The sequence below is a fragment of the Bos grunniens genome, chromosome 27 (genome assembly GCF_055505025.1).
Source record: "Bos grunniens cultivar Pamir isolate PY7600 chromosome 27, Bosgru_T2T1.0, whole genome shotgun sequence".
Taxonomy (NCBI): domain Eukaryota; kingdom Metazoa; phylum Chordata; class Mammalia; order Artiodactyla; family Bovidae; genus Bos; species Bos grunniens.
In genome coordinates, this window is record NC_141191.1 from 28,481,547 (window position 1) to 28,506,223 (window position 24,677).

General features: G+C 41.9%; 1 protein-coding gene and 1 pseudogene across 5 annotated transcripts in view; both read right to left on the reverse strand.

The window, feature by feature from the left end:
* Positions 1-24,677, reverse strand: part of GSR (glutathione-disulfide reductase) — a 64,193-nt gene that overhangs the window by 5,473 nt on the left and 34,043 nt on the right. For all 4 annotated transcript variants that reach the window (XM_086380916.1, XM_086380915.1, XM_086380917.1 and 1 more), the window contains exons 3-10: positions 23,133-23,221; positions 21,528-21,597; positions 18,563-18,710; positions 14,854-14,908; positions 9,144-9,243; positions 7,340-7,426; positions 5,527-5,685; positions 1,335-1,446 (exon numbers count right to left, since the gene is read on the reverse strand). In XM_086380916.1, the coding sequence (XP_086237042.1) occupies positions 1,335-1,446; positions 5,527-5,685; positions 7,340-7,426; positions 9,144-9,243; positions 14,854-14,908; positions 18,563-18,710; positions 21,528-21,597; positions 23,133-23,221 (820 nt within the window). The remainder of the gene's footprint in view (positions 1-1,334; positions 1,447-5,526; positions 5,686-7,339; positions 7,427-9,143; positions 9,244-14,853; positions 14,909-18,562; positions 18,711-21,527; positions 21,598-23,132; positions 23,222-24,677) is intronic.
* Positions 17,038-17,460, reverse strand: LOC147343704 (cytochrome c oxidase subunit 7C, mitochondrial pseudogene; annotated as a pseudogene). The gene has a single exon (XR_015156448.1). The product of XR_015156448.1 is annotated as a cytochrome c oxidase subunit 7C, mitochondrial pseudogene (transcript).

The window sequence follows — 24,677 nt, forward strand, 5'->3', positions numbered from 1 at the left end:
TTAAAGAAATTTTCTTCACTCCAACAAAACTTTTGGCTGTTCAATTATGTTATGAAGTCTTTGAAACTTTGCTTGTTTTGCTTTTGTTGAAAGAACTTCCTAAAGGAGGTGAAGGGCTTGGGGGGTGTGACCAAGGAAGTTTCCATTGTGAGTAAGAACTGGGTGATTATGGAAGGGCGGGTGAGGCCCTAGAGGGGCAGAATGAAGGTGATGGAGGGATGCTGCCAACAGAAGCGGATAGAGAGCCTGAAATGACATCAGTTAACTCAGGCAGTAGGCTGAGGCATGAGATTCAGGGGATGGCGATCAGTCTTAGTTGTATCAAGACTAACACTGGGACAACCCAGAGGGATGGTATGGGGAGGGAGGAGGGTTCAGGATGGGGAGCACATGTATACCTGTGATGGATTCATTTTGATAGTTGGCAAAACTAATACAATTATGTAAAGTTTAAAAATAAAATAAAATTAAAAAAAAAAAAGAGAAAGAAAAAAAAAAAAAGACTAAATAGTCAGGGTAGGAAATTGGGAGATTGGGATTAATATGTACACACCACTACATATAAAACAGAAGGCAGAGAAGGGGACGACAGAGGATGAAGTGGTTAGATGGCATCACCAACTTGATGAACATGAGTTTGAGCATGCTCCAGGAGTTGGTGATGGACAGGGAAGCCTGGCGTGCTGCAGTTCGTGGGGTCGCAAAGAGTCGGACATGACTGAGCAACTGAACTGAACTGAATAAGAACTACTGTAAAGCATGGGGAACTGTTCTCAGTCCTCAGTAATGACCTATATGGAAAAAGAATCTGAAAAAGTGTATATATGTATAACTGATAACTTTGCTGTACACCTGAAACTAACACAAAACTGTAAATCAGTTATACCCCTATAAAATTCTTTTAAAAGACTAAATAGTATGTAAGAAACATATAAGATTAAAATATATATTTTCTTACAAAAATATAGGAAAGCCACTCTAAATCACTAGTTCCCAAAGCCACTTCCTTCCACGGTCATGAACACAACTCGGATTCTAATTTCCAGCACTGTTCAGAGGGTGACTGTATTATCTGTACAAAAGTTTCAGTCTTCACTAAGCATTTTAAAAATCTTTGAAAGAAAATTGAATACTACTAAAAAGCATTCTCCAAGCAAAAATGGAAATTATTCAGAAAATGTCAGGTACCCAACCAACATCCATATCAAAACATTTTTATCATAAAGACACTCATCTTTTTAACTTTGCTTGAGCTGATTTGACTGTAGAAAGCTCTATAGTTTTATATAACACACAGAGCCTCCCTTATCCGCCCCCAAAAGAAGAAACATTACCTGGAGTAAGAAGAGCTTTTCCACACACATCCCCAACTGCATAGACACCTTTTACGTTAGTATTCTGGAATTCATCTACTATGATGTGACCTTTGTCATCAGTTTGAATCCCCTAAAATTGTAAAGGGACATCAGGTAAGTATTTGGCCATCTATAAAACACAGCAGCTCACATCTCTGGATCCGCCTCACTTCAGGCACCTCTTCAGCCTGAATCTCTAAGAAACCACAGGATGAAAAACATCCTTTCAAGTTGGCAAGTTTGCTATCTTTTGTTGGACTTAAAAGGTAAATATTTTATCCAATTTTGAGGAGTTTTAACAGGATTTGACTTTGTGTTGTATGATTCAGTGGGCCAGAGAAGCCTGAGAAGGAATCACTCAGCTGTCATACATGGAAACTGGCATCCCTGTGGAGTCCATCTAACACAGTGATTTTCCATTTTTCCCTTGGAAGCACTGCTCCTGAAGCATGCTAACTCATACTTCAGACGGGCATAGCCTGAAGCAGTCATCAAAAACAGATTTCGTTGAAGTTTACAGTTTTATCTTTAAAACGCCAAGCAAAATTTCTATTCTACTCTAAAAACACATCAATGTTGCCTTTAACCAAATTTTTTTGCCTATACGTTGAGTTGAATTTTTGCTCCAAAAAGATGTATGATGCTTATCTTGTGGTTTTGCAGATCCCAGGTGTATATATCCCCAGAGGAGAAGTAGAGAGGCAGCAGGCATAGGGAGAAGGTAGTGTAGTGGTGAAAAGTACAGCCTCTGGAGCACGGAGATCTGGGTTCAAGTCCCAGCTCTGTCACTTACTACTGATAGCTATGAGACCTCCCGTTTATCGACAAATACTTGCACTTCAAAATGAGGCATTAATGTAGTCACTGTGGATACAGAGGTAAATAATACAGACATCTCTATTCTCTGCAGAGTTTACCAGCCTGGTGGACAATTTCTTATCTCTGTGCCCCTGGGCTCCTCACTCTTACCCCTGAAACAGTTGTTGGCAAGAATAAATTAGGCTAGTATAGCACAGCAAACTCTTCTCAATACACAGTAATGACCTATATGAAATAAGAATCTAAAATAAAGAGTGGATATATGATGCTGTGAAAGTGCTGCACTCAATATGCCATCAAATTTGGAAAACTCAGCAGTGGCCACAGGTCTGGAAAAGGTCAGTTTTCATTCCAATCCCAAAGAAAGGCAGTGCCAAAGAATGCTCAAACTACCGCACAATTGCACTCATCTCACACACTAGTAAAGTAATGCTCAAAATTCTCCAAGCCAGGCTTCAGCAGTACATGAACCATGAACTTCCAGATGTTCAAGCTGGTTTTAGAAAAGGCAGAGGAACCAGAGATCAAATTGCCAACATCCGCTGGATCATCGAAAAAGCAAGAGAGTTCCAGAAAAAGATCTATTTCTGCTTTATGGACTATGCCAAAGCCTTTGACTATGTGGATCACAATAAACTGTGGAAAATTCTGAAAGAGATGGGAATACCAGACTACCTGACCTGCCTCTTGAAAAATCTGTATGCAGGTCAGGAAGCAACAGCTAGAACTGGACATGGAACAACAGACTGGTTCCAATTAGGGAAAGGAGTACATCAAAGCTGTACATTGTCACCCTGCTTATTTAACTTCTATGCAGAGTACATCATGAGAAATGCTGGGCTGGAAGAAGCACAAGCTGGAATCAAGACTGCCAGGAGAAATATCAATAACCTCAGATATGCAGATGACACCACCCTTATGGCAGACAGTGAAGAGGAACTAAAAAGCCTCTTGATGAAAGTGAAAGAGGAGAGTGAAAACGTTGGCTTAAAGCTCAACATTCAGAAAACGAAGATCATGGCATCTGGTCCCATCACTTCATGGCAAATAGATGGGGAAACAGTGGAAACAGTGTCAGACTTTAATTTTTGGGGCTCCAAAATCACTGCAGATGGTGATTGCAGCCATGAAATTAAAGACACTTACTCCTTGGAAGGAAAGTTATGACCAACCTAGATAGCATATTCAAAAGCAGAGACATTACTTTGTCAACAAAGGTCCGTCTAGTCAAGGCTATGGTTTTTCCAGTAGTCACGTATGGATGTGAGAGTTGGACTGTGAAGAAAGCTGAGCGCCAAAGAATTGATACTTTTGAACTGTGGTGTTGGAGAAGACTCTTGAGAGTCCCTTAGACTGCAAGGAGATCCAACCAGTCCAACCTAAAGGAGATCAGTCCTGGGTGTTCATTGGAAGGACTGATGCTGAGGCTGAAACTCCAGTACTTTGGCCACCTCATGCGAAGAGTTGACTCATTGGAAAAGACTCTGATGCTGGGAGGGATTGGGGGCAGGAGGAGAAGGGGACGACAGAGGATGAGATGGCTGGATGGCATCACTGACTCCGTGGACGTGAGTCTGAGTGAACTCCCAGAGTTGGTGATGAACAGGGAGGCCTGGCGTGCTGCAATTCACGGGGTCGCAAAGAGTTGGACACGACTGAGCGACTGAACTGAACTGATAAGTATACGTAAAACTGATTCACTTTGCTGTACAGCAGAAACTAATACAAAATTGTAAGTCAACTCCACGCCAATAAATTTTTTTTAAAAGCTTAAAGTAGGCTAGTACCATATTGTGAAGACTTAAGCAGAGTAATCATTCAATTTGCAGTCTAAAAATATATCAACACTGAACTGAGGGAAAATCTTTGCCTCATTTTTTAAAAGTTCAGCAAATATAGTTGAAAACTGGACTAGCAAAGCTTAGGTCTGTGTAATGGCACAACATCTCTTGAAAGGTGAAAAGCTGGGTGAATAGCTTCATTAATATAAAAATAGATTACTGATTTTACTAACTTTCACTGAATAATGAGATTAAAATCAAGTAGAACATGTCCCTGGATATTTTATTCTTTTTAATTATGAAAAATGGCTTTTAGTGAAATGAAAAAGGGATGGAACTTAAAACAGATACTAATATTAGAATATAAACCAAACTGTCACACACTCCTCAAGAGGCTCCATCAAATACATAGTGAAAGTCACTCAGTCGTGTCTGACTCTTTGCCACACCATATAAACCTCCACCAAACATATAAAATATTCTATTATTACTAGTAGAAGAGTATAGCATATCAGAACAATTATCATTATCCTCACCATCAGCAGCAGCTGGTTAACACTGGCTGAGTTCATACTATAAGCCAGCATCTAGACAAGCTAGTTTGCATGCACTTTCTCATTTACTTTCTGTCTAACCCAATGTGACAAGTACTATTTTTATTTCCATATTTCCATGAAGCAGTTGAAACTTAAAGAGTAGCTAAGCGACTTTCCTAAGGCCATGAAACTAATATAAGGTTCAAAATTGGGTCAAACACTGGGACCCACACCCCAGGCTACTGTACCAGACTATCCTTTAAAATTTTAAAGGACAAGTAAGAACGATGGCACTGGTAGGTCAGCTTCACATGCGTACCCATCCCTGAGTGCCACAACGTCCCAGACAAGTCACACACCCATCCATCACGATGAGAGCTGCAGAGGGTAAGGAATAATTATCGGGCTTTAAAGAGACAGCTATCAGAGTACGAAGGAAATCTGTAATGAGGAGGCTAGTCAGGAAATAGCAAGACAACGACCTGATCTAGAGTGAGGACACCAGAAATGGAAAAAAAAAACAAAACAACTTTTAAAGAACTTTCAAAGGCAGAAGCAATGGGATTTGATGACAAATTAGACAAATGAAAAGAATTGAACAGAACCCACTCAAGTTTTGGGGGGTCTGGGACTGGATCAGGGGAAACCACAGGACTACCAACTGATTCAAGAATGTTTTAGGCAAGGAGGGTGGTCAAAAACAAACTTCTGGTTACAGTATAAGTAAGTATTAGGGATGCAGTATCTATAGTCACAAGATGACTATAGACAACACTGCTGTGAAGAGTGTATGTAAATCCCGAGTTCTCAACATACAGAGAAGTATTTTTCCTTTTCTCTTTCCTACTTTCTTTTTATCGTATCTGTATGAGAAGATGGATGTCAGCTGACCCTTCTGCGGTAATCATTTCACAATATACATAAATCAAACCATCATGCTGTATTCTCTAAACTTACACAGTAAAATATATCAACCATTTTTAAACAAAGTTGGAGTGAGGGGAAGAATATCACAGGCAGACTAGGTCAACTTACCAGTTTGTTTAAATTCAGGCCCCAGGAGTTTGGGTCCCGCCCAATGGCCCAGAGCAGGCAGTCAACATCTGCAATAGTGGTGAAGGTGGGTTCCCTACCCGGAACTGAAGTAACCATGCGGAGTTCCAGGCCCGAAGAAGTTTTTTTAACTTCCCTGACCTATTGGCAAATACAAGTTATTAACTGGGGGTGGGGGGAATGGGAAGGAAAGCAAATAAACAGGAAACTAGAATTCTTGACATTTAAAAACTCTCCACTGAATCCTGCAAATGATTCAGGATTCAGTGTGTGTGCTCAGTCATGTCCGACTCTTTGAGACCCCCATGGACTGTAGCTTGCCAGGCTCCTCTGTCTGTGGAATTTTCCAGGCAAGAATACTGGAATGGGTTGCCATTTCCTTCTCTAGGGGATCTTCCCGACCCAGGGATCGAACCCTCATCTTCTGCTTGGCAGGCAGACTCTTTACCACTGAGTCACCTGGGAAGCACATATATGAGTCCTGCTGCTGCCACTGCTAAGTCGCTTCAGTCGTGTCCGACTCTGTGCGACCCCATAGACGGCAGCCCGCAAGCTCTGCCATCCCTGGGATTCTCCAGGCAAGAGCACTGGAGTGGGTTGCCATTTGCTTCTCCAATCATACAAGTCCTACATGCTGACAATTTACTTCTGCCCAAAGGCTGCCCACACTAGAACTCTCTGGAGCCAAGACAGTATCCTTGGTGACCCCAAATCAGACAGCCAGTGGCCAGAAATGTCAACTCATGCCAAGACCCTAACACTTCAGCTTAAAAACAAAGTATTTTAAAGTGTACTTCCAAGTTGTGATAAAATTTTAAATCACAAATCTAAGCACAGTGATTTGCAACTGGACTCGGGGGAGGAAATGGGCTGTAGCAGCTTCATTAAGAATTTTCTAAACTGCACAGTCCTTGCTTCTCCCAGGACACTCTTAGGATCAGGGAGGAGGGTAGGATTAGGTCAGGAGAGTGAAGGACATACAATGTTTAGCGGGAGTCCCAGGGGGATTCTGATGTTGACTTTCACCACCAGTCTAGACTTCAGCATTTACAAAGCAACTTCACATTTATTATTTTGCTTATAATATGGCCTATGCTGAAAGGACAAAGCTTTTGGGGGGGAAATCATTATTACAAGGCTCATACTCAGGGAAAAAAATCTGACAAGTTGGTGATTCCCTGAGAATAAAAAAAAAAAATATATATATATATATATAGTCACTTTGTCATTGTTTTCATCTACAAAACTCAATGATATGCTTTCAAAAGAGATTCCATAATAATATTTCCTGAAAAAAGTATAAACCTGAAAAATAAGGATGTTCAATGAGGACTGTGGTTTTTTAAAAACATTTATTATTTTATCTATCACATATTTATCTAGCTGTTCTGGGTCTTACTTGTGGCAGGCGGGATCTTTGATCTTTACTGTGGCATGTGGGACCGAGCTCCCTGACCAGGGATCGAACCCAGGCCCTCTCTGCTGGGAGTGCAGTCCTAGCCACTGGACCATCAGGGAGATGAGGACTCCCTGAAGAGGAGGAATTGGAGCACAAAAATTATAGTTTTAGTTCCAACTAAACTAAATTCAACTACCAGATTCCTCATCTTTTATACCTTAGACTTCATTAAAACATCAGTGTGAAATACAGCTTCTTAGGGTACAGAAAAGACTTGGAAGTACTCTAGAAAGGAATAACGGACTGGGGTAGATGTAATCTGTCTTGATAGAACCAGTGAGATGCAGGACAGACGGATGACCAAGGGTGGTAAGCTCGCCCAGGGCTCGGTCGTACCTGGGAGTACTTCAGCACCTCAATGCCAGCGTTCTCCAGCTCTTCGGTACAGTTGGAACTGATTATTGAATCAAAAGTTCTGAGCACCTATATACAGAGGCAGCCGAGGGATGGGTGGCAGGAAAGAATAAAACCTGATTAAAGATATGCTACAAACCTGGGAGGAAATTTCAGTATCAGTCCCCCTGTCTTCTTCATTCATGGCCACACTGTGAGTTTTTTTAACCATTTAAAAAAACTAAAACACAGTTAATTTACAACGTTGTACTAAGTTTCAGGTGTACAGTAGAGTGAGTCAGTTATGCGCACACATTCTTCTTAAATATTTATTTGGCTCTTCTGCATCTTTCATCATGCCATGTGAACTGAGCTGCAGCGTGTGGGATCCAGCTCCCTGACCAGGGACTGAACCCGGGCCCCCAACACTGGGAGCCCTTAGTCTTAGCCACTGGACCACCAGGGAAGTCCCAGTGGCGAAAAACACAGAGCGTTAAATTTACCATATAACCATTTCTAAGGACACAGTTTGATGGTGTTACGTATATTCGCATTGTTGTGCGACCAGAATCTTCCCCCTTGCAAAACTGAGACTCTGGGGGTGGGGGAGCGATAAATTAGGAGGCTGGGATTAACATATGCACAGTAGTTTATGCAAAACAGATAACCCACAAAGACCCACTGTATAACACAGGGAACTACACACAGTATTGTGTAATAACCTATCAGGGAAGAAAATTTGAAGAATATATATATGTATGTATAACTGAATCAATGGTGAACACTTGAAACTAACATATACTGTAAACCAACTAGACTTCAATTAAGAAAAACTGAGACTCTGTACCCACTAAACAACTCCCCGTTTCCTTTCCCCCAGTCCCTGGCAATGCCACTCCATTTTCTGTTTCTCTGAGCATAGGTACTCCAGATACCACATGTAAGTGGAATCATAATATTTATTTTTTTGAGATTGGCGTATTTCACTTACCATAATGTCCTCAAGCTTCGTCATATTGTGTAGCATGTGTCAGAATGTCCTTCCTTTTAAAAGCTGAATAATATTCCATTTTGTGTGGAATGGAATACCATTTATTTATCTATCTAAGAAACCATACCTTTGTTTATCTATTCACGTGTCATCAGACACTTGCGTTGCTTCTACCTCTTAGCTATCGTGAATAATGCTGCGATGAACATAGTAAGCAAGTATCTTTGATGTTTCCTTTTAATGCAAAGAACGTACTAAATTTTGACTGAATGTTAATACTCCAATACTATCTGGCCAAATGAAATTGATTTTCAGAATAAGAAATTAACCTGGCAGTCTGCTCAATTTAACTAATATTAATGTTTAAGCCTGTGTGCCTTATTAGGCACTTATTAGTATACCCACTACTTCATGACAGAAACGCCAGCTGGGGTGCCCACTGTTCTCAACTAGCAGCTGGTGGCTGGGAAGAACACTGGTCCTAATCCTGCCTTCTGTGCAGCTCCATGAGGAACAGAATACACGTGCTGCACCTTCTATTTATTGACAGTGAAACAGGAAACGCTCCTTGTATTTTTATTTTTTGGCTGTGCTGGGTTTCACTGTTGCACATGGGCCTTCTCTAGCTGTGGCGAGCGGGGGCTGCTCTCTACTTATGAAGCACAGGCTTCGCTGACTCAAGGCATGTGCACTCTTCCCAGACCAGGGATCAAAACCCAGTCCCCTGCACTGGCAGGCAAATTCTTAACCACTGAACTGCCAGGGAAGCCCTCCCTGTAAAATTTTTAAAAGATTAGCATCAAGAACAGATTTTACCTTATCATGCCGTATCATTATTGATGTCTTAGAACCCAGGGCAGACAGGATGCCAGCTATTTCCACAGCGATGTAACCAGCACCAACAATGACACTGCGGCTATAAGAGCAGAGGGTTAAGATCGGGAAATAAGCTCATTTTTGAATAAATGTAGATTTATAGAAAAGCTAAGGATATCCCTGCCCAGGTTTTCCCAATGTTAACATCTTATATTCATAGCAGCACTACTCAGAATAGGCGAGACATGGCAACAGCCTAAATGTTCATCGACAGACGAATGGATAAAGAAAATGTGGTGCACATATACAATGGAATACTACTCAGCCATAGAAAGAATGAAACGATGCCCCTTGTAGCAGCATGGATGCAACTGGAGGTTATCATACTAAGTGAAATAAGAGAAAGAGAAAAACAAATACCGTATGACGTCACTTACATGTGAAACCTAAGATACGACACAAGTGAAACTTATCGACAAAGCAGAAACAGACTCATAGAGGACAGAGTTGTGGCTATGGGGGGAGGTTGAAGAAGGGATGGACTGGGAGTTGGGGTCAGTAGATGTAGAGTGGATGGACATGGTCCTTCTGTATAGCACATGGAACTATATTCAATGTCCTCGGGTAAGTCATGAAGAAAATCAGTACCAAAAACAACGTACAAATTGCCTAATGGGTCACTTTACTGTAGAAATTAACACAATATTGTAAATCAACTATACTTTAATTAAAAAAATAAAGTTAACATCTTACAAACCGTGGTTTCCGCAGGACTGGAAAAGGTCACTTTTCATTCCAATGCCAAAGAATGTTTTAACTACTGCATAACTGCACTCATCTCACATGCTAGCAGGGTAATTCTCAACATCTTTCAAGCTAGGCTTCAACAGTAGGTGAACTGAGAATTTCCAAATGTAAAAGCTGGATTTAGAAAAGGCAGAGGAATCACAGATGAAATTGCCAACATATGCTAGATCACAGAAAAAGCAAGGGAATTCCAGAAAAACATCTACTTCTGCTTCATTGACTACACTAAAGCCTTTGACTGTATGAATCACAACAAACTGTGGAAAATTCTTAAAGAGATGGGAATACCAGACCACCTTTCCTGCCTCCTGGGAAGCCTGTATGCAGGTCAAGAAGCAACAATTAGAACTGGACATGGAACAACAGACTGGTTCAAAATTAGGAAAGGAGTATGTCAAGGCCATATATTGTCACCCTGCTTATTTAACTTACATGCAGAGTACATCATGCGAAATGCCAGGCTGGATGAAGCACAAGCTGGAATCAAGATTGCTGGGGGAAATATCAATAACCTCAGATATGCAGATGACACCACCCTTATGGTGGAAAGCAAAAAGGAACTAAAGAGCCTCTTGATGAAGGTGAAAGAGGAGACTGAAAAAGCTGGCTTAAAACTCAACATTCAAAAAAAAGAAAATCACGGCATCTGGTCCCATCACATAATGGCAAATAGATGGGGAAACAATGGAAACAGTGACAGACTTTCTTTTCTTGGGCTCCAAAATCACTGCGGATGGTGACTGCAGCCAGGAAATTAAAAGACGCTTGCATCTTGAAAGAAAAACTATGAGAAACCTAGACAGGATATTAAAAGTAGAGACATCGCTTCACTGACAAAGGTCTATCTAGTCAAAGCTATGGTTTTTTCCAGTAGTCATGTACAGATGTGAAAGTTGGACCATAAAGAGTGGTCCAATAAGAACTGATTCTTTTGAACTGTGGTGTTGGAGAAGACTCTTGAGAGTACCTTGGACCGCAAGGAGATCAAATCAGTCAATCTTAAAGGAAATCAACCCTGAATATTCATTGGAAGGACTGATGCTGAAGCTCTAGTACTTTGGCCACCTGATGCTAAGAGCCAACTCAGTGGAAGAGACCCTGATGCTGGCAAAGACTGAGGGCAAGAGGAGAAGGGGGCAATAGAGAATGAGAATGTTTGGATGACATCACTGACTCAACGGACAGAGTTTGAGCAAACTTAGGGAGATAGTGAAGGACAGGGAAGCCTGGAGTGCTGCAGTTCATGGAGTTGCAAAGAGTCGGACACGACTGAGTGACTGAACAACAACAAACCGTGGAACAACTGTCAAAACTGACTCTGGTACATTACTGTGGACCAAACTCCAGACTTTATTCAGATTTCATCTGTCTTTTCATTCATTTCCTTTTTCTGTCCAGTTCGGGATAACATAGTCATCTTAAGCAGAAAATATCCTTCTGTAGAAGGGAAATATATTTTTAGGTGTTTAAAAAATTCCTTAGCTTCGTTTCTTCAGAGAGGAAATAAAAAGCCTTTGAAGCTAGAGATGATTCCTTATGCAATGATCTTCACACCTAAAACTAAAATTGGCATAGTTCTAAACACTATTATTCCCCTCTAGCTTAGTATTTCTCCTTGATCACTGTTAAATCCTATCAGTCTCTCCAAGATGATGAAAGGCCAATTGAAGCATTTTAACTTGTAGGATAGAGCTGCAATGAAACTAGATGTCCTGAATAAATTCTGGCCTAAGAAAGCAACTTAAATACTAGATAAATGTTTGGACGAAGGTCTGAGTCCACAACGGGGAAGCTAACCCCAGTCCCCAACTTCCCCACTGCAGCCTACAGAAAAAGTGCCCCCTCGGCCCCTTTTGGGATTGGCGTTCTCTCAAGCTTCGAACACGGTCGCACTACTAGCACAATGCTTGGGTAAGAAGTGAGCAATCAGGGGACAAGAAAGGAAACCCTTTTTTAGTATCTTCTACAGGTAAGGTGGGCTTCCTTTGTAGCTCAGTTGGTAAAGAATCTGCCTACAATGCAGGCGACCTGGTTCGATTCTTGGGTTGGGCAGATCCCCTGGAGAAGGAAATGGCAAGCCACTGCAGTATTCTTGCCTGGAGAATCCCACGGACTGTAGCCTGCCAGGCTCCTCTGTCCATGGGGTCACAAGAGTTGGACACGACTTAGCAACCAAACCACCACCACCACCACAGGTAGGGTATCCATGCTGTGAGTCCCTGTCTTTAGAGGGCTTCAGTGTGGATGGAAGATGTGGTATGAACCCGAATGGCTGGGGGGAGGTGGAGCACGGATCCTGTGGAACACTGTGGGGCAGGGAGTTCTCCCTATGGTATGACCAGAGGTAAGAACTCTCTTATACAACCCAGCGCACAAAAAGAGACATGTCTAACTCGGAAACTAGGAAATAGCTCTTCTTCCCTCTCTACCGTCCCTTTTTCTATGTTGACTCATTCCTTTCTTTGGGTCTTTGCTCCTGAGTCCCTCCTCTTCCCTCTCCATCTTCTCTCTCTTGCCCAAACATTTCTTATTTAAGTCCTACTTTTGTTAAGCGTTGCGCTGGACGCCATGGGTAGCAATCCCTGCACTTGAGGTTTCCTGAGGGGAAACATGCCCAGGGGTCCGCTAAAGCACAGAGAACGACATGCAGTTCCAGCGTGAGAGAGGTCACAGGAAACACTCCTGATTCAGAGATGTATTCTCAGCAGAAAGGATATACAAGAAATAGGTGAAAAATCTTCAAGGAGCTCAGTGTTCCCCTCTCAGCTTCCACAGGCCCCTCTTGTCTACTTTTTACCACTAAAGTAACCACTGGAAACAATCTTTTCATTTGCTTTGGTTTAGAACAAAAAAAGGAATGTATTGATTCATGTAACCAAGAAGTTCTGGCTTCAGGGATGGCTGCATCCAGGTGCTCAGATGCTGTGGTCCCTTAAAGCCGCTCAGCTTTGCGCTTCAGGCTGGCTTCATTCCCAGGCTCCACGCTGTGATACAAAGACTGCCAGAGGAATGAAGACACAGTGGCATGGTCTTAAGAAGCTGAAGCTCAGGCTGGGGAGCATACACCCAGGCTTGTGGAGTCTTGATTTAAAACACCAGTGTTCAGTAGATGAAAACTCAGTAAGTTAGGTAAAAATTGTGAACCAAGAACAACCTCCACATTCTCCTTCTTACCCTAAATGCCTACAGGTCTTGGAGAGTCTCCAGGAGAGGAGGGGGGTGGCCACGGCTCACCCTGGGGACACAGACACTTTGGCTGCCACCTATGGGAGGCCTCCACCACGTGGAAACAGTCTTATATTCTGCTAGGTCCCCAGAGCTCTTCTCTTTCCCTCATCACGGCCCTCAGAACTCCCTGCCCCACAGTATTCCACAGGGTCTGTGCTCAAGCTTCCCCTCAGCCATAAGCTCAACGAGGACAAAGCTGGATCATACAGCCCAGAGCACGTGTTAACTTCACCTACAGAATTTGTTCCTTCTTTGATTATTCACTTACTTATCAACATAACAATGATAAAGGAGTCTTAAAAAAAGACAAAAATCATATACCAATTGTTATTTTCCTGTGTTTCCAGAGTCTTATTTATAACATGCATATATTCACTTCTGAAACTTGCATTGCTACCTACACGTTTCATAAATGGTTTAAAAATATGTAACGGACAGATATCTAGAATGAAGCTTCTCTGAGTCTAGACTGAATTATATCATTTAAACACCATGAGTCACAACCACATTTCTGCATGTATTCTCACGTCTCACACCTGTCATCCCTAAAACTCAAAAGATCATGAAGAAAGGCTGCTCTCTTAACATGCTGCCATGTCCCAGCAAACCTAAACAATCTGCTTGCTCTTCTCAAAGTCAGAAGATGACCTGGTCTGAATATTGTAATGGGACATTTTCACAGCAGCCACGAAAATGCCAGGACGCCCTCTTGTCCCTTGTGGACAGTCTGCGGCTCCAGGTGAATCAAGGTAAAGGAGCGAGCAGGGATTATGAGTCACCCACCAGGAAGGCCTTTATGTAAAAGCTCGGGATTAAGACCTCACAGTGGACTGGCAGCGCCCACCGAGGGAGCAACAGAGTTGAGCAACAATAACAATGACTCCGGGAGTGAGTAAGCGCTACTCACAGAAGATAAAGGCCAGTCTCTGGGCTAACAGGGCCCCTCCTCCTGTTCCCTGGTGCCCCAATTCTTAGCATGACTGAGGAGAGCACCCCTCCCATCTAGGAAGCCTGCAACTGGGAATGTCTTCAATAGGAACTTCCCTGGTGGCCCAGTAGTTGGAATTCCATGCTTCCACTGCAGGGGCTGTGGGTTTGATCCCTGGTTGGGGAACTAGGATTCCATGTGCTGCGTGGTGCAGCCAAAAAAAAAAAAAGAGAAACCATCTTCCTTGTTATCTTTTTTCTCTGTGTGTATCTAAACCAGTGGCAGAGGTTTACAAAGGTTATTTGGATAAACACATATAAATGACACTTTCAGGAAACCTATTTTTGTGGGACTGACGGAGGCTTCATTTATCCAGAGGCCTCTGCACTAGCTGCTCTGAAAACCTGAATGAGTCACTTTAGACATATCATCAACGGATGCTCTGTCACGCTGAAGAGAGAAGACAGTTTTAGGATTTCAGTGCTTATTTTCAAAACACCCCTGCATTTGAGTCTGGTCCTAAACATCTTGGACTGAAAGCATGGCCTTGGACCGAAAGCATGAAAAGATTTGAGTCGTTTATTGAGGGGTGCTCATGGATGAGAGACCCAAGGTCATAAAAAGAAAAGAGGTGGGAGAAGAGAATCTAGGAAACACCTACACATAACATCTGGGAAGAGGAAGTAGAAGAAATGTTAGGAGACTGAGGAAGAATGAACACGGAGGTCAGGGAGGAAAACCGCTTACCGAGGCAACTCTTCCAGCTGAAAAAACCCATCACTGGTTATTCCTAGGCTGGCACCTATGTAGGGAAAGGCAATACAGGTCACACCAGTGGAGCTTTCTCTTGTAAAACAACCATATTCTATGCACAAACCAAACACCTCCTCACCTCATCACTGTTTTGATGACTTCTGTTGAGTCTCCACTCAGGAAGCTGCCAATCAAATCTTCCCAAAGTCAACATTGTAATTTCCTCTGCCATGATGACTAAATAACTATTAAATTTCTTTGAGAAATTAAGATCTCAGGTCCACCCCCAAATGGCTCACTATCTTGGTTCTCTTCTCTCTGCCTTTTTTCCTTCAAAGGTTTTAACCAACTCTCCCTTCATTGCGGGGAGACTTCCAAATGCATAGTTTCAGTTCTGACCTTCTCCCCAGGCTCCAGTCCCATATTTTTAACTGTCCGGCTATAAGATTCTACTCTGCTTCAAACTTGCTATTTTCTAAATTGAACCTTAGTTTTATAATATCTCCCAAACTATATCCCTTTCTCATTTACCACTTCAGTTAAAAAGACCACCCTCCATCAATAATCCAAAGTCTTGAGCTTCCCTGGTGGCTCAGTGGTAAAGAATCCGCCTGCCAATGCAGGAGACAATGGGTTCGATCCCTGATCCGGGAAGATTCGCGCACGCCCCAGACCAGCTAAGCCCGTGCACCACAACTATTGATTGAGCCTGTGCTCTAGGGCCCAGGAGCCAAAACTACTGAGCCCACGTGCCCTGGAGCCTGTGCTCTGCAGCAAGAAAAGTCACCGCATTGAGAAGCCCTTGTACCACAAGTAGAGTAGCCCCTGGTCTCCCCAACTAGAAAAAAGCGCACACAGCAACGAAAACCCAGCACAGCCAAAAATAAAGAAATATAATTATTTAAGAAAACAAATAATCCAAAGTCTTGAGTTCTCAATCTGTGATTCCTTCTTTAAACAACCATCTCATCAGTTATTAAAAATACTGCATTTTGCCAAATTTAATGCACAATGATTAAGGACACAACTTGATTTCAGAAGTGTTGAACATTTTCTAAAAATGTGTCTTGGAATCAATGAAATAGAGTAGCTGGCTTTCCCTTCTGTGTTTCCTGCCTGCTCTCTTCTCCTAGTGCCTGGCATAGACCAGTGGCTCAGTAACTGTCTGCAGAGCTGAACTGAGTTCTTCCACCACATTTCAGACACTAACACTGTAGTTCAGAACCTATTACCACCTCCTGCACGTTCTACTCTAACAACTTTCTAACTGGCCTTCCTCCTCTGTAAGTCACTGTCAGATTAGGTTTCTAAAATTACCACTTAGATCTTGTCACTACCCTATTTATAAGCTATTAATAATTGGTTTTCATGAATGACAGAGACTCCTTAATTTCACTTTGTAAGTCTTCACAATTTGGCCCTAAGCTTCTTTCAAGTTCAGTTCAATGTATTTTGGGGGGCTTTTTTGCTGTACTATGTGGCATGTGGGATCTGAGTTCCCTGACCAGGGATTGAACCTGAGCCCTCTGCCTTGGGAGGGCAGAGTCTTGACCACTGGATCACCAGGGAAGTCCCAGTTCAATATATTTGCTTCTAGATTTCACTGCTAGAAAACTGGTTGAACTGACTGAATGTCCCTTAAAGACCTCATCACCCACTGGTTCTTCTGGCCTTTTTCTTCTTCAGCACATAATACTCAAATCTGTAAGCCCTTCTCCTGGCAAGTCTTTTTGGTCTATGCTAGCTCATAGTAATCCATCCCCCCTTTCAGCGACCCAACGCTCACTGTCTGGCAATCACCTTGGAATATTTACATTTCTCTGCATTTATTATTTATTTATTTATGTTTGCATTTATTTTTATTACATGTTTTTAATAAATGTATGTTTTAAAAAACTCAAAAAGCACCAAAGGCCACTGTGTGAAAAGCAGGTTGCTTTCCCACCCAGGGCTCTGGTGCTCTCCTAGGGTTTTGTGTGCCCTTCCAGATACCCCGGTGCATCTGCACAGTTTCCCCGCCTTTTTAAAACAACACAAACTGCAGCATATTATACACATTGTTCTGTACATTGCTTTCTTTCTCTAAACAATCCATTTTTAAAGCTGTTCCCTATCAGGATGTTTATATCCCATCTCACCAACTAAATTTTAAGTTATTTGACAACAGTATCTTTAACATTTTTTTTTTTTATGCTATAAGTTTATTTACAAACATATCTAGGATGCTGAATTCAAGGGATTGATCCTTTTAAGAGACTGCACCTCTTAATATGCTCCTCTTCCTATCTGTCTCATGGATTACTTTTTAAGCAGTTGGTGTCTTACTATAAAGAAAGGTGCAGCAAATCCAGACCCAAAGAACAAAGTCATCATAGCTAGTAATCTCCACTTGTTTTCCACTGAAAATGGTATATTCTTCCCTGGACCCTCCTCATAGTGGCTCCGACGAACCACTGAGGTTGTGAACCTCCGGATGCTCTGTCCCAGCATAGCGATGTTGGACGCTCTACCAAAGATCCAGAGACCGGAGGCGGAAGAAATGGCGGCTGCAAACCTACCGCTCCTTGCCTCACGACCTTGCTCCTCTAACATTTTTTTTTTTTTTTTACACTAGTTGTTCTTTAGCTTTTGGGCCACATATCCCTTTTAAAAGCTTATGAAATTTTACAGATTCCCTCTCCAGAGAGAAAGAAATACCTACATGCATAGAAACTCAAAATTTTCCATATCAGTTCAGGTTGGTCGTGGGTCTTCAGAAGCCAATCCATGGAGAGACTTCCCTGGTGGTCTAGTGGTGAAGACTGTGCACCCAATGCAGGGGACCTGGGTTCAATCCCTAGTCAGGGAACTAAGATCCCACGCGCTACATGGCATGGCCAAAAAAAAAGAAGAAGCCAATCCATGGAGAATATAAAAGTTTTATAAACCACGATCATCATCTATTAAAAACAAAGGGCTTATAACTAGTTGGAGAAAAAGATACAGTGTTTTCTATGACAGAACACAGCAATACCTTATGATTCCTCTCTGTGTATACAAAGTAAAGGCAGATGACTGTCGGAGATTCATTACTGCTTTAATTTCTAATTCTTTACATGAGAGAAAAATACGCATATAAGAAGGCTTAATTAGCGGATGAAGTTATATCTATACAAGATTTCTCTCCTTTTAACAAAACAGTAAATGTCTCACAACAAACTGAGGCTAGAAACAGACTCCACTGTGCCGAGAGGGGAAGGATGGGGCACTTGCTGATTTTTCCTCCTGTGTTACCTGTAGCCTGGAGCTGGATGAAATATATCTTTCTTTGCCCCATCACTGAAAAGTCAAAGTGTTAGTCGCTCAGTCGTGTCCGACTCTCTGCGACCCCAAGGACTAAGCCTCTGTCCATGGAACTCTCCAGACAAGAAAACGAGTGGGCAAACCATTCCCTTCTCCAGTGGATCTTCCCAACACAGGGATCGAACCCAAGTCTCCTCACTGCAGGTAGATTCTTTACCATCTGAGCCACCAGGGAAGCCCTGCCCTGTCACTTAGGCACCACTTAAACCAGTTACATTCAGGTTCTGCAGAGGCCTCCTCTCAGGTGTCCAAGACAAAGAACTGGCAAGGGGCAGATGCCCTGCTGTGGCGGGTATGGTGGGAAACAACGGTAAGGGCTGTCTGACTGTTATTTGTTAGCAGATGCCTTTGGAAGACTCACCGGGGATCTGGCTCTCCTGAGGAACCGAGGGCACACCTCCTGTGGCGATCAGGATGTGAGGAGCGGTGTATTTTTTCCCGTTGACCTCCACTGTGGGCTGAGGATCGCACGTGAATGCTGCATGGCCATGGATGATGTCTATGTGGGACTGGAGAAGAAAGCACGGTAACATTAGCCTGTTTGTAGGACTGAAAAACAAGGGAGTGGGGAGGGAAGTACTGGGAGTTTGGGGTTAGCAGATGCAAACGATTATATTTTGGATGGATAAACAACAGGGTCCTACAGCATAGCACAGGGAGCTATAGTCGATATCCTGTGATAAACTGCAATGGGAAACAATATGAAAAAAATATATATGTATAATTGAGGTACTTTGCATTATAGCAGAAATTAACAGAACACTGTAAATCAACTATATTTAAATTTTTTTAAAAAAAAGAGAGAGAGATTAAATAAAAAGATTAAAAAATTAAAACAAGGGAATTCCCCAGTGATCCAGTGGTTAGGACTTGGTGTTTTCACAGCCAGAGCCAGGGTTTGATCCCTGGTTGGGGAACTGACCTCAAGCTGCACGGCACAGCCAAAAAAAAAAAGATCCTCCCCCCCCCCCGCAAAAAAAAGGCAAAACAAAGCTTGCAGCAACTTATTTTTTCCAGTCTCTATGGAGGATTTTGATTTATGGCTCGCTGATGCCAAGACAACTCTCTGACGTCCGAGTTTCTACAGAACTTCTAACTGTTGATTGATAGTTAGGTTGGGGGTTGCCATTGATGCTGAAGTATAAAGTAGAAATAAAGATGGAATCTTGGGTGAAAACCTAGAAACTAAAAAAGTATATATATATCCAAGTCATCCCATGAAGAAGAAGATTACATGTTTGTTCCCAAAAGGTGAAGGAGAAAGCCCTCCTCACTTGGAATGAAAACAGACTGAAGAACGATGTGTCTGGAGGAAAGAAGCCTGAGAAAAACAAGAAGAATAAAGGGGCAGGGAGCTGAGGCCAAAGCAGGGAGAAACACCATCCTTCTCTTCTCAAACGAAGAGGGGAAGAACATCACAATTACATGACTGTGAAGTTTTACACAGAAGGGGTTCAGAACTCAGATCTGATTTGCTCTCACTGGCAGCCTCCATGCCTGGGACTGAGTCTGAACTGCCAGCAAGTTTCTGCCAGCCATGATACATGCACAGGCAAAAAATGTGGGCAACCCACAAGGACACTGGAATCTTGTAAGCACGATCACGGAACAGGATGGTTTAAGTTTGAGCATACCTGGTTCTAAATTGAGCTATTTCCTCCTTTCTAATCAGCCCTCCAGGCCTGTTCTGCAGATGCCCTGCTTAATCAAGGTGAAACAAGATTGATGCCAAAAGCCACAAGGCTCCCAAAACACCTTCCTTCATGAGGTAATGATTTCCTATTGCCATGTTAGACAAAAAAGGGACTGAGTCGAGTGGCAATAAATATACGTAATCATTTAGGAAAGAAACTGATGAAATTTTACTTTTCATTCCCTAGGATATTTAACAGAAAGTTTCCTATTCTGAATTTCTGGATGACCTATGGTTCCTTTCCCATATGAGGTCATGGAAATTCTGCTACACACCAAGATTTGTGAGTATTAAAAAAATGTTGTTTCCTGAGTAGTTTTCCATTCTCTTTTGCAAAAGTATTTTAAACAAGTTCCATTAAAAAAAAATTTTTTTTTTTTTAACTTGGGTGTCTTAGCATATAGCAAATGGCATCTCACATTCATGTCTATCAGCCTTAAAATCCCATGAACTCAGTGCACAGGGATCTGAAGACCAAATATGTTCCCTTTGAACTGGGCTTAAGGTCCGAAAATATCACCTTCTCAAAAAGAAACCTATAAAAATATAAACATGCTGCTAAGGAGATTACAGTGGCCCAAATATAACCCAACTATACTGATCTAACATAACCTAAGCGATGCCGAAGTCTTAGAAGCTGCAGAGTGAGACCACAAAGACCAACGAAGGATGGTGAGAGTCATGCCGTCGAGAGAGTTGGGAATTCCCTGGTGGTTCAGTGGTTAGGACTCTGAGCTTTCACTGCCCAAGGCTGTGGGTTCAACCCCTGGTCGGGGAACTAGGATCCCGCAGGTCGTGTGGCCCAAAATAAATTGATTTAGAAAAAATAAATAAAAAAGAGGAAGGAGAGTTGGACGGTTCATGGTGCACAGTTCGTCGATGTCTCCAGCACAGTGCCATGGAAGAGGTGTGACATGGAAGCACAAAGGGGGGGCTTCTCTGGTGGCTCAGGCGGTAAAACACGAGGCAGGAAAGGCCTCAGGACAGCAAAGACCACCACAGTGTGCTGAAAGCAAACACACCGCGGCCTGATTTTCCTTTCACTTTTAGAGTCTTCATAGATATGTTTATTAATATACACATAGATAAGCATAAACACATGTATTTCCTTTCTTCATTGGCCAAGAGGGCCTAAAACCAATAGTAGTAGCAATGAGCACATCTACAGCCCAGTTTATGTCTGCCTAATTTTGCTGACCGAACTACGTTCACAAAAATGCCCTTCTGAACCACAGCATGTCCTGAGTAGATCCAGCCACCAAGGACGGGGCTGTTCTGAGCAGGTGAGCAGTGGCAGCGTTCCAGGGAGATAATGGTCCTGAATTTAATCCACAAACTGGCACACTGTTACATAAATCAGGCTCTTAGGTGCTTGGTTTCTGGAACTGAGTGGAGGGCCAGACAGGTGCAGGCAGGTATTCGCTGAGACCTGGCACATACCACCATCTCTCCACAGAAACAGAAACAAGATTGATCTACCGAGTCCAATTTATGCTCTGACAGATCAACATCAAAACCATTAATCATAAAGAAAGAAAAGAGATAAATGTAGAGGCTGTGTTTCAGCCTGGCCAGATTCAGTTCTCCAGCAGAGAACAGCTCCTTCTCAAAGTTCAAAGCCCGACACACTCACCTTGGTTAGATTATTTTGATAGATGGTGTTCAGGCGGCTCACATAGGCGTCCCGCTTTTCCTTTATAATCCTGCAATGAACCAGAGTCAGTACTGAGGATCCGTAGTCTCCTTGCTCAGTGGTAACTAGGGCCTCTGACCATGAACACCCCAGAGCAGAGAATCAGACTATCCACGAGAGCCCTGGGGGTGCGTGTCTCTAAAGGCAGGCGCCCCTTCCCCTGTGTCTGTCTGCTTTCCGTATGCATGCAGAGAAACCTTAATCTACTCCAGGGAAAACGTTCAGTTAACACAAACTGTTCATAAATTTTTTTCTGCACAAAAAGCAAGGACACTGCTTTGGCACAAAGCCTACTATGTCATGGCCACTCATTATTTGCTCAATAAATGAATAAATAAGCTAACTTTTAAAATGTATGGCTTCAGAGACGTTTATACGAGGGGATTCCCTGGCAGTCCAGAGGTTAGGACTCCCCATTTCCACTGCAGAGGGCATGCGTCAATCCCTTGGAGAACTAAGATCTTGCATGCTGCAAGACGCAGCCAAAAGGAGACCAAAAAAAAGTTTATGGCAGTTCCTTTAAAAGTTAAACATAGGGGATTAAGAGGTTCAAATTATTATGCATAAAATAAGCTACAAAAATATATTGGACAGCACAGGGAATATGGCCAATGATTTATAATAACTACAAATGCAGTATAACCTTTAAAAGGTGTGAATCACTATGATCTACATCTGAAACTTATATAATGTTGTATGCCAACTATACCTCAATAAAAAATAAACAACAGGTATAAAAGCTTCCCAAAAAAGTTAAAATATAAACTGTCACAAGACTCGGCAATTTTACTTCTAGGTGTAGACCCCAAAGAACTGAAAACAGGACTTGCAGACCAATGTTCATAACATCATTATTCACAACAGACAAAAGATGGAAAAAACCCAGGAGTCCATTGAAGGATGGATAAATACAACACAGTATATAAACATTAGGGACTATCACTCAGCCTTATAAGGAATGAAATTCTGACACATGCCACAGCATGGGTGAACTCTAAAAATGTTAGGCTAAGTAAAATAAGCCAGGCATAAAAGGACAGATATTGTGTCAGGTACCTAGAATAGGCAAATCCATAGAGACAGAAGATAAAGTAGAGATACCAGGGGTTTGCATGTGGGAGGGAAGACTGTTTAACAGGTACCCTGTTTCTGCTTGGGAGGCTGGAAAAGTTCTGGAAACGGATGTTGGTGATGGCTGTACAACACTATGAACATACCTAATGCCACTGAATCAACAACTTTAAAATAGCTAACATGGACCTTGTATGTTGTATATGTATTTTAAAACCACTTTACTGAGGTATGATTGAGACACAAAAAGCTGTATGTATCTAATGTATACAACTCGATGAGTTTAGAGACAAGTATACACCTATGAAATTATCACTGCAGTCAATGCCACAAACATATCCATCACCTCCAAATGTTTGTTATATACCGTTTACATTAATAATAATAATACGTCCCCAAAAGTTTATGGTTCACTTCATTATGAAAGAAAACATTCACGCTTATAAACAGAACCATCTCAGCATTTATACATACCGCCAATTGAATTTACTTTCACAACTTTGAAAGCCATAGTCAACGTGGTCATGCATGAATTCAGAGTGGACAGCAGTGTTCCACATTACCTATATCAAAAAAAAAAGTGGTGCCTGAGTCTTGAGAGAAAAGAGATATTTTTTTCCTATAGAAAAATATAACTATATAACAATAGATAAAAATACTGATCTTTAAGTCACAAATAAAAACATAAGAAAAATAAATAAATAACAAATAAAACTAAACATTTTTAAAGAGAAGTTCAGAAATATGACCAGATAGATTTTCTAGTGAGGTTTCTGAAACGTTGGGGGAAATTACTTCTGCTCTTGAATTCATTCCCTAGTTTATAAGCTCTATAAAAGCAGAATAGTATATGCCTCACAGTTCTATTCACTACTGCTTACATTCATTCTAAGTTTCAGATTTCTTTAACCTTTTGCATCTATAACTTTAAAGTGACTTGGAAGGAAACTGTGAGATAAAAGTGATCACTGGAAACTTTAAAAGAACGGACTCTTACTATGTATTCGGTAACTACAATATGTCTTTGTAAGGATATATGTAACCAGACACCTGGAACTCACAAGATTTGACTGGGATGTCGCCTATAATCTGTAAAAACTTTTTATACCAACTGATTGTCATGATAACTGAATTAAAACTGGCATCCAGAAGTCTAGATGGCAAACTGCCATTTTATTGGTCAGAAATGCCCGAGACTCCACTTTTAACAAGCCTTTGATTTCTTCTTTTTGCTTTTCTCCCCGTGTGCCTCAAAAAGAATAAACTGATGACTCTGCTGGACTCTTTTAACTGAGGTGCAGTTCTATCAACTGCTTACCACCATGGCATCCAAATACTATCCTCAGAAACATCATTCAAGCAACTTGAGAAATTCAATTTTAGAATGGCCAGGAGATACCCCAAGTCACATGACGCATGGTTTTAACATGGATAGTTTACAGGGCAATAGATTCCTGCTGAAAAACAAAAACTATCAACATCAAGATAAAACAAAACAAAACAAAACCCCGACAATCTTGACACATCTTTTCAGGAGAAAAACCGTTCTAGTCTCCCTGAGAAAAAAATCAGAGCTGCACTGGAGCAGGTGAAAGACCAGATGGATTGAGGCAAACACCCGACTCTGTGCAAAGTCACTGAGGGTTCCAGGTAATAACTGAAGCCATGTGTGTGAGCCACACCCATCCATTTGCTACCCTCAGCTACTAGGTCTTGGTCATTTCGGCACTTGGGCTTAGAGTTGGATATAATCGTTTTTATTTCCTGGCTGGACCTCCCTATTGAGAAAAGGTTATCCTGTGCAGACAGATAATGCTTTTCTTTAACGTCATGACTATGCACATTTGGTCGGCCTTTGTTCCTTCTAGACCATCAGAAGTTGGAGACGACACTGTGTTCTATTCCTGGTTATCTCCCCACTGTGTCCCCAAAGGAACTTTTTCCCTGTGAGAACTTAACCACAAGGTGAATGGTCAGGATGAATTTCCCTTGTATGTATGATGCAGTTAGTATCCAGGA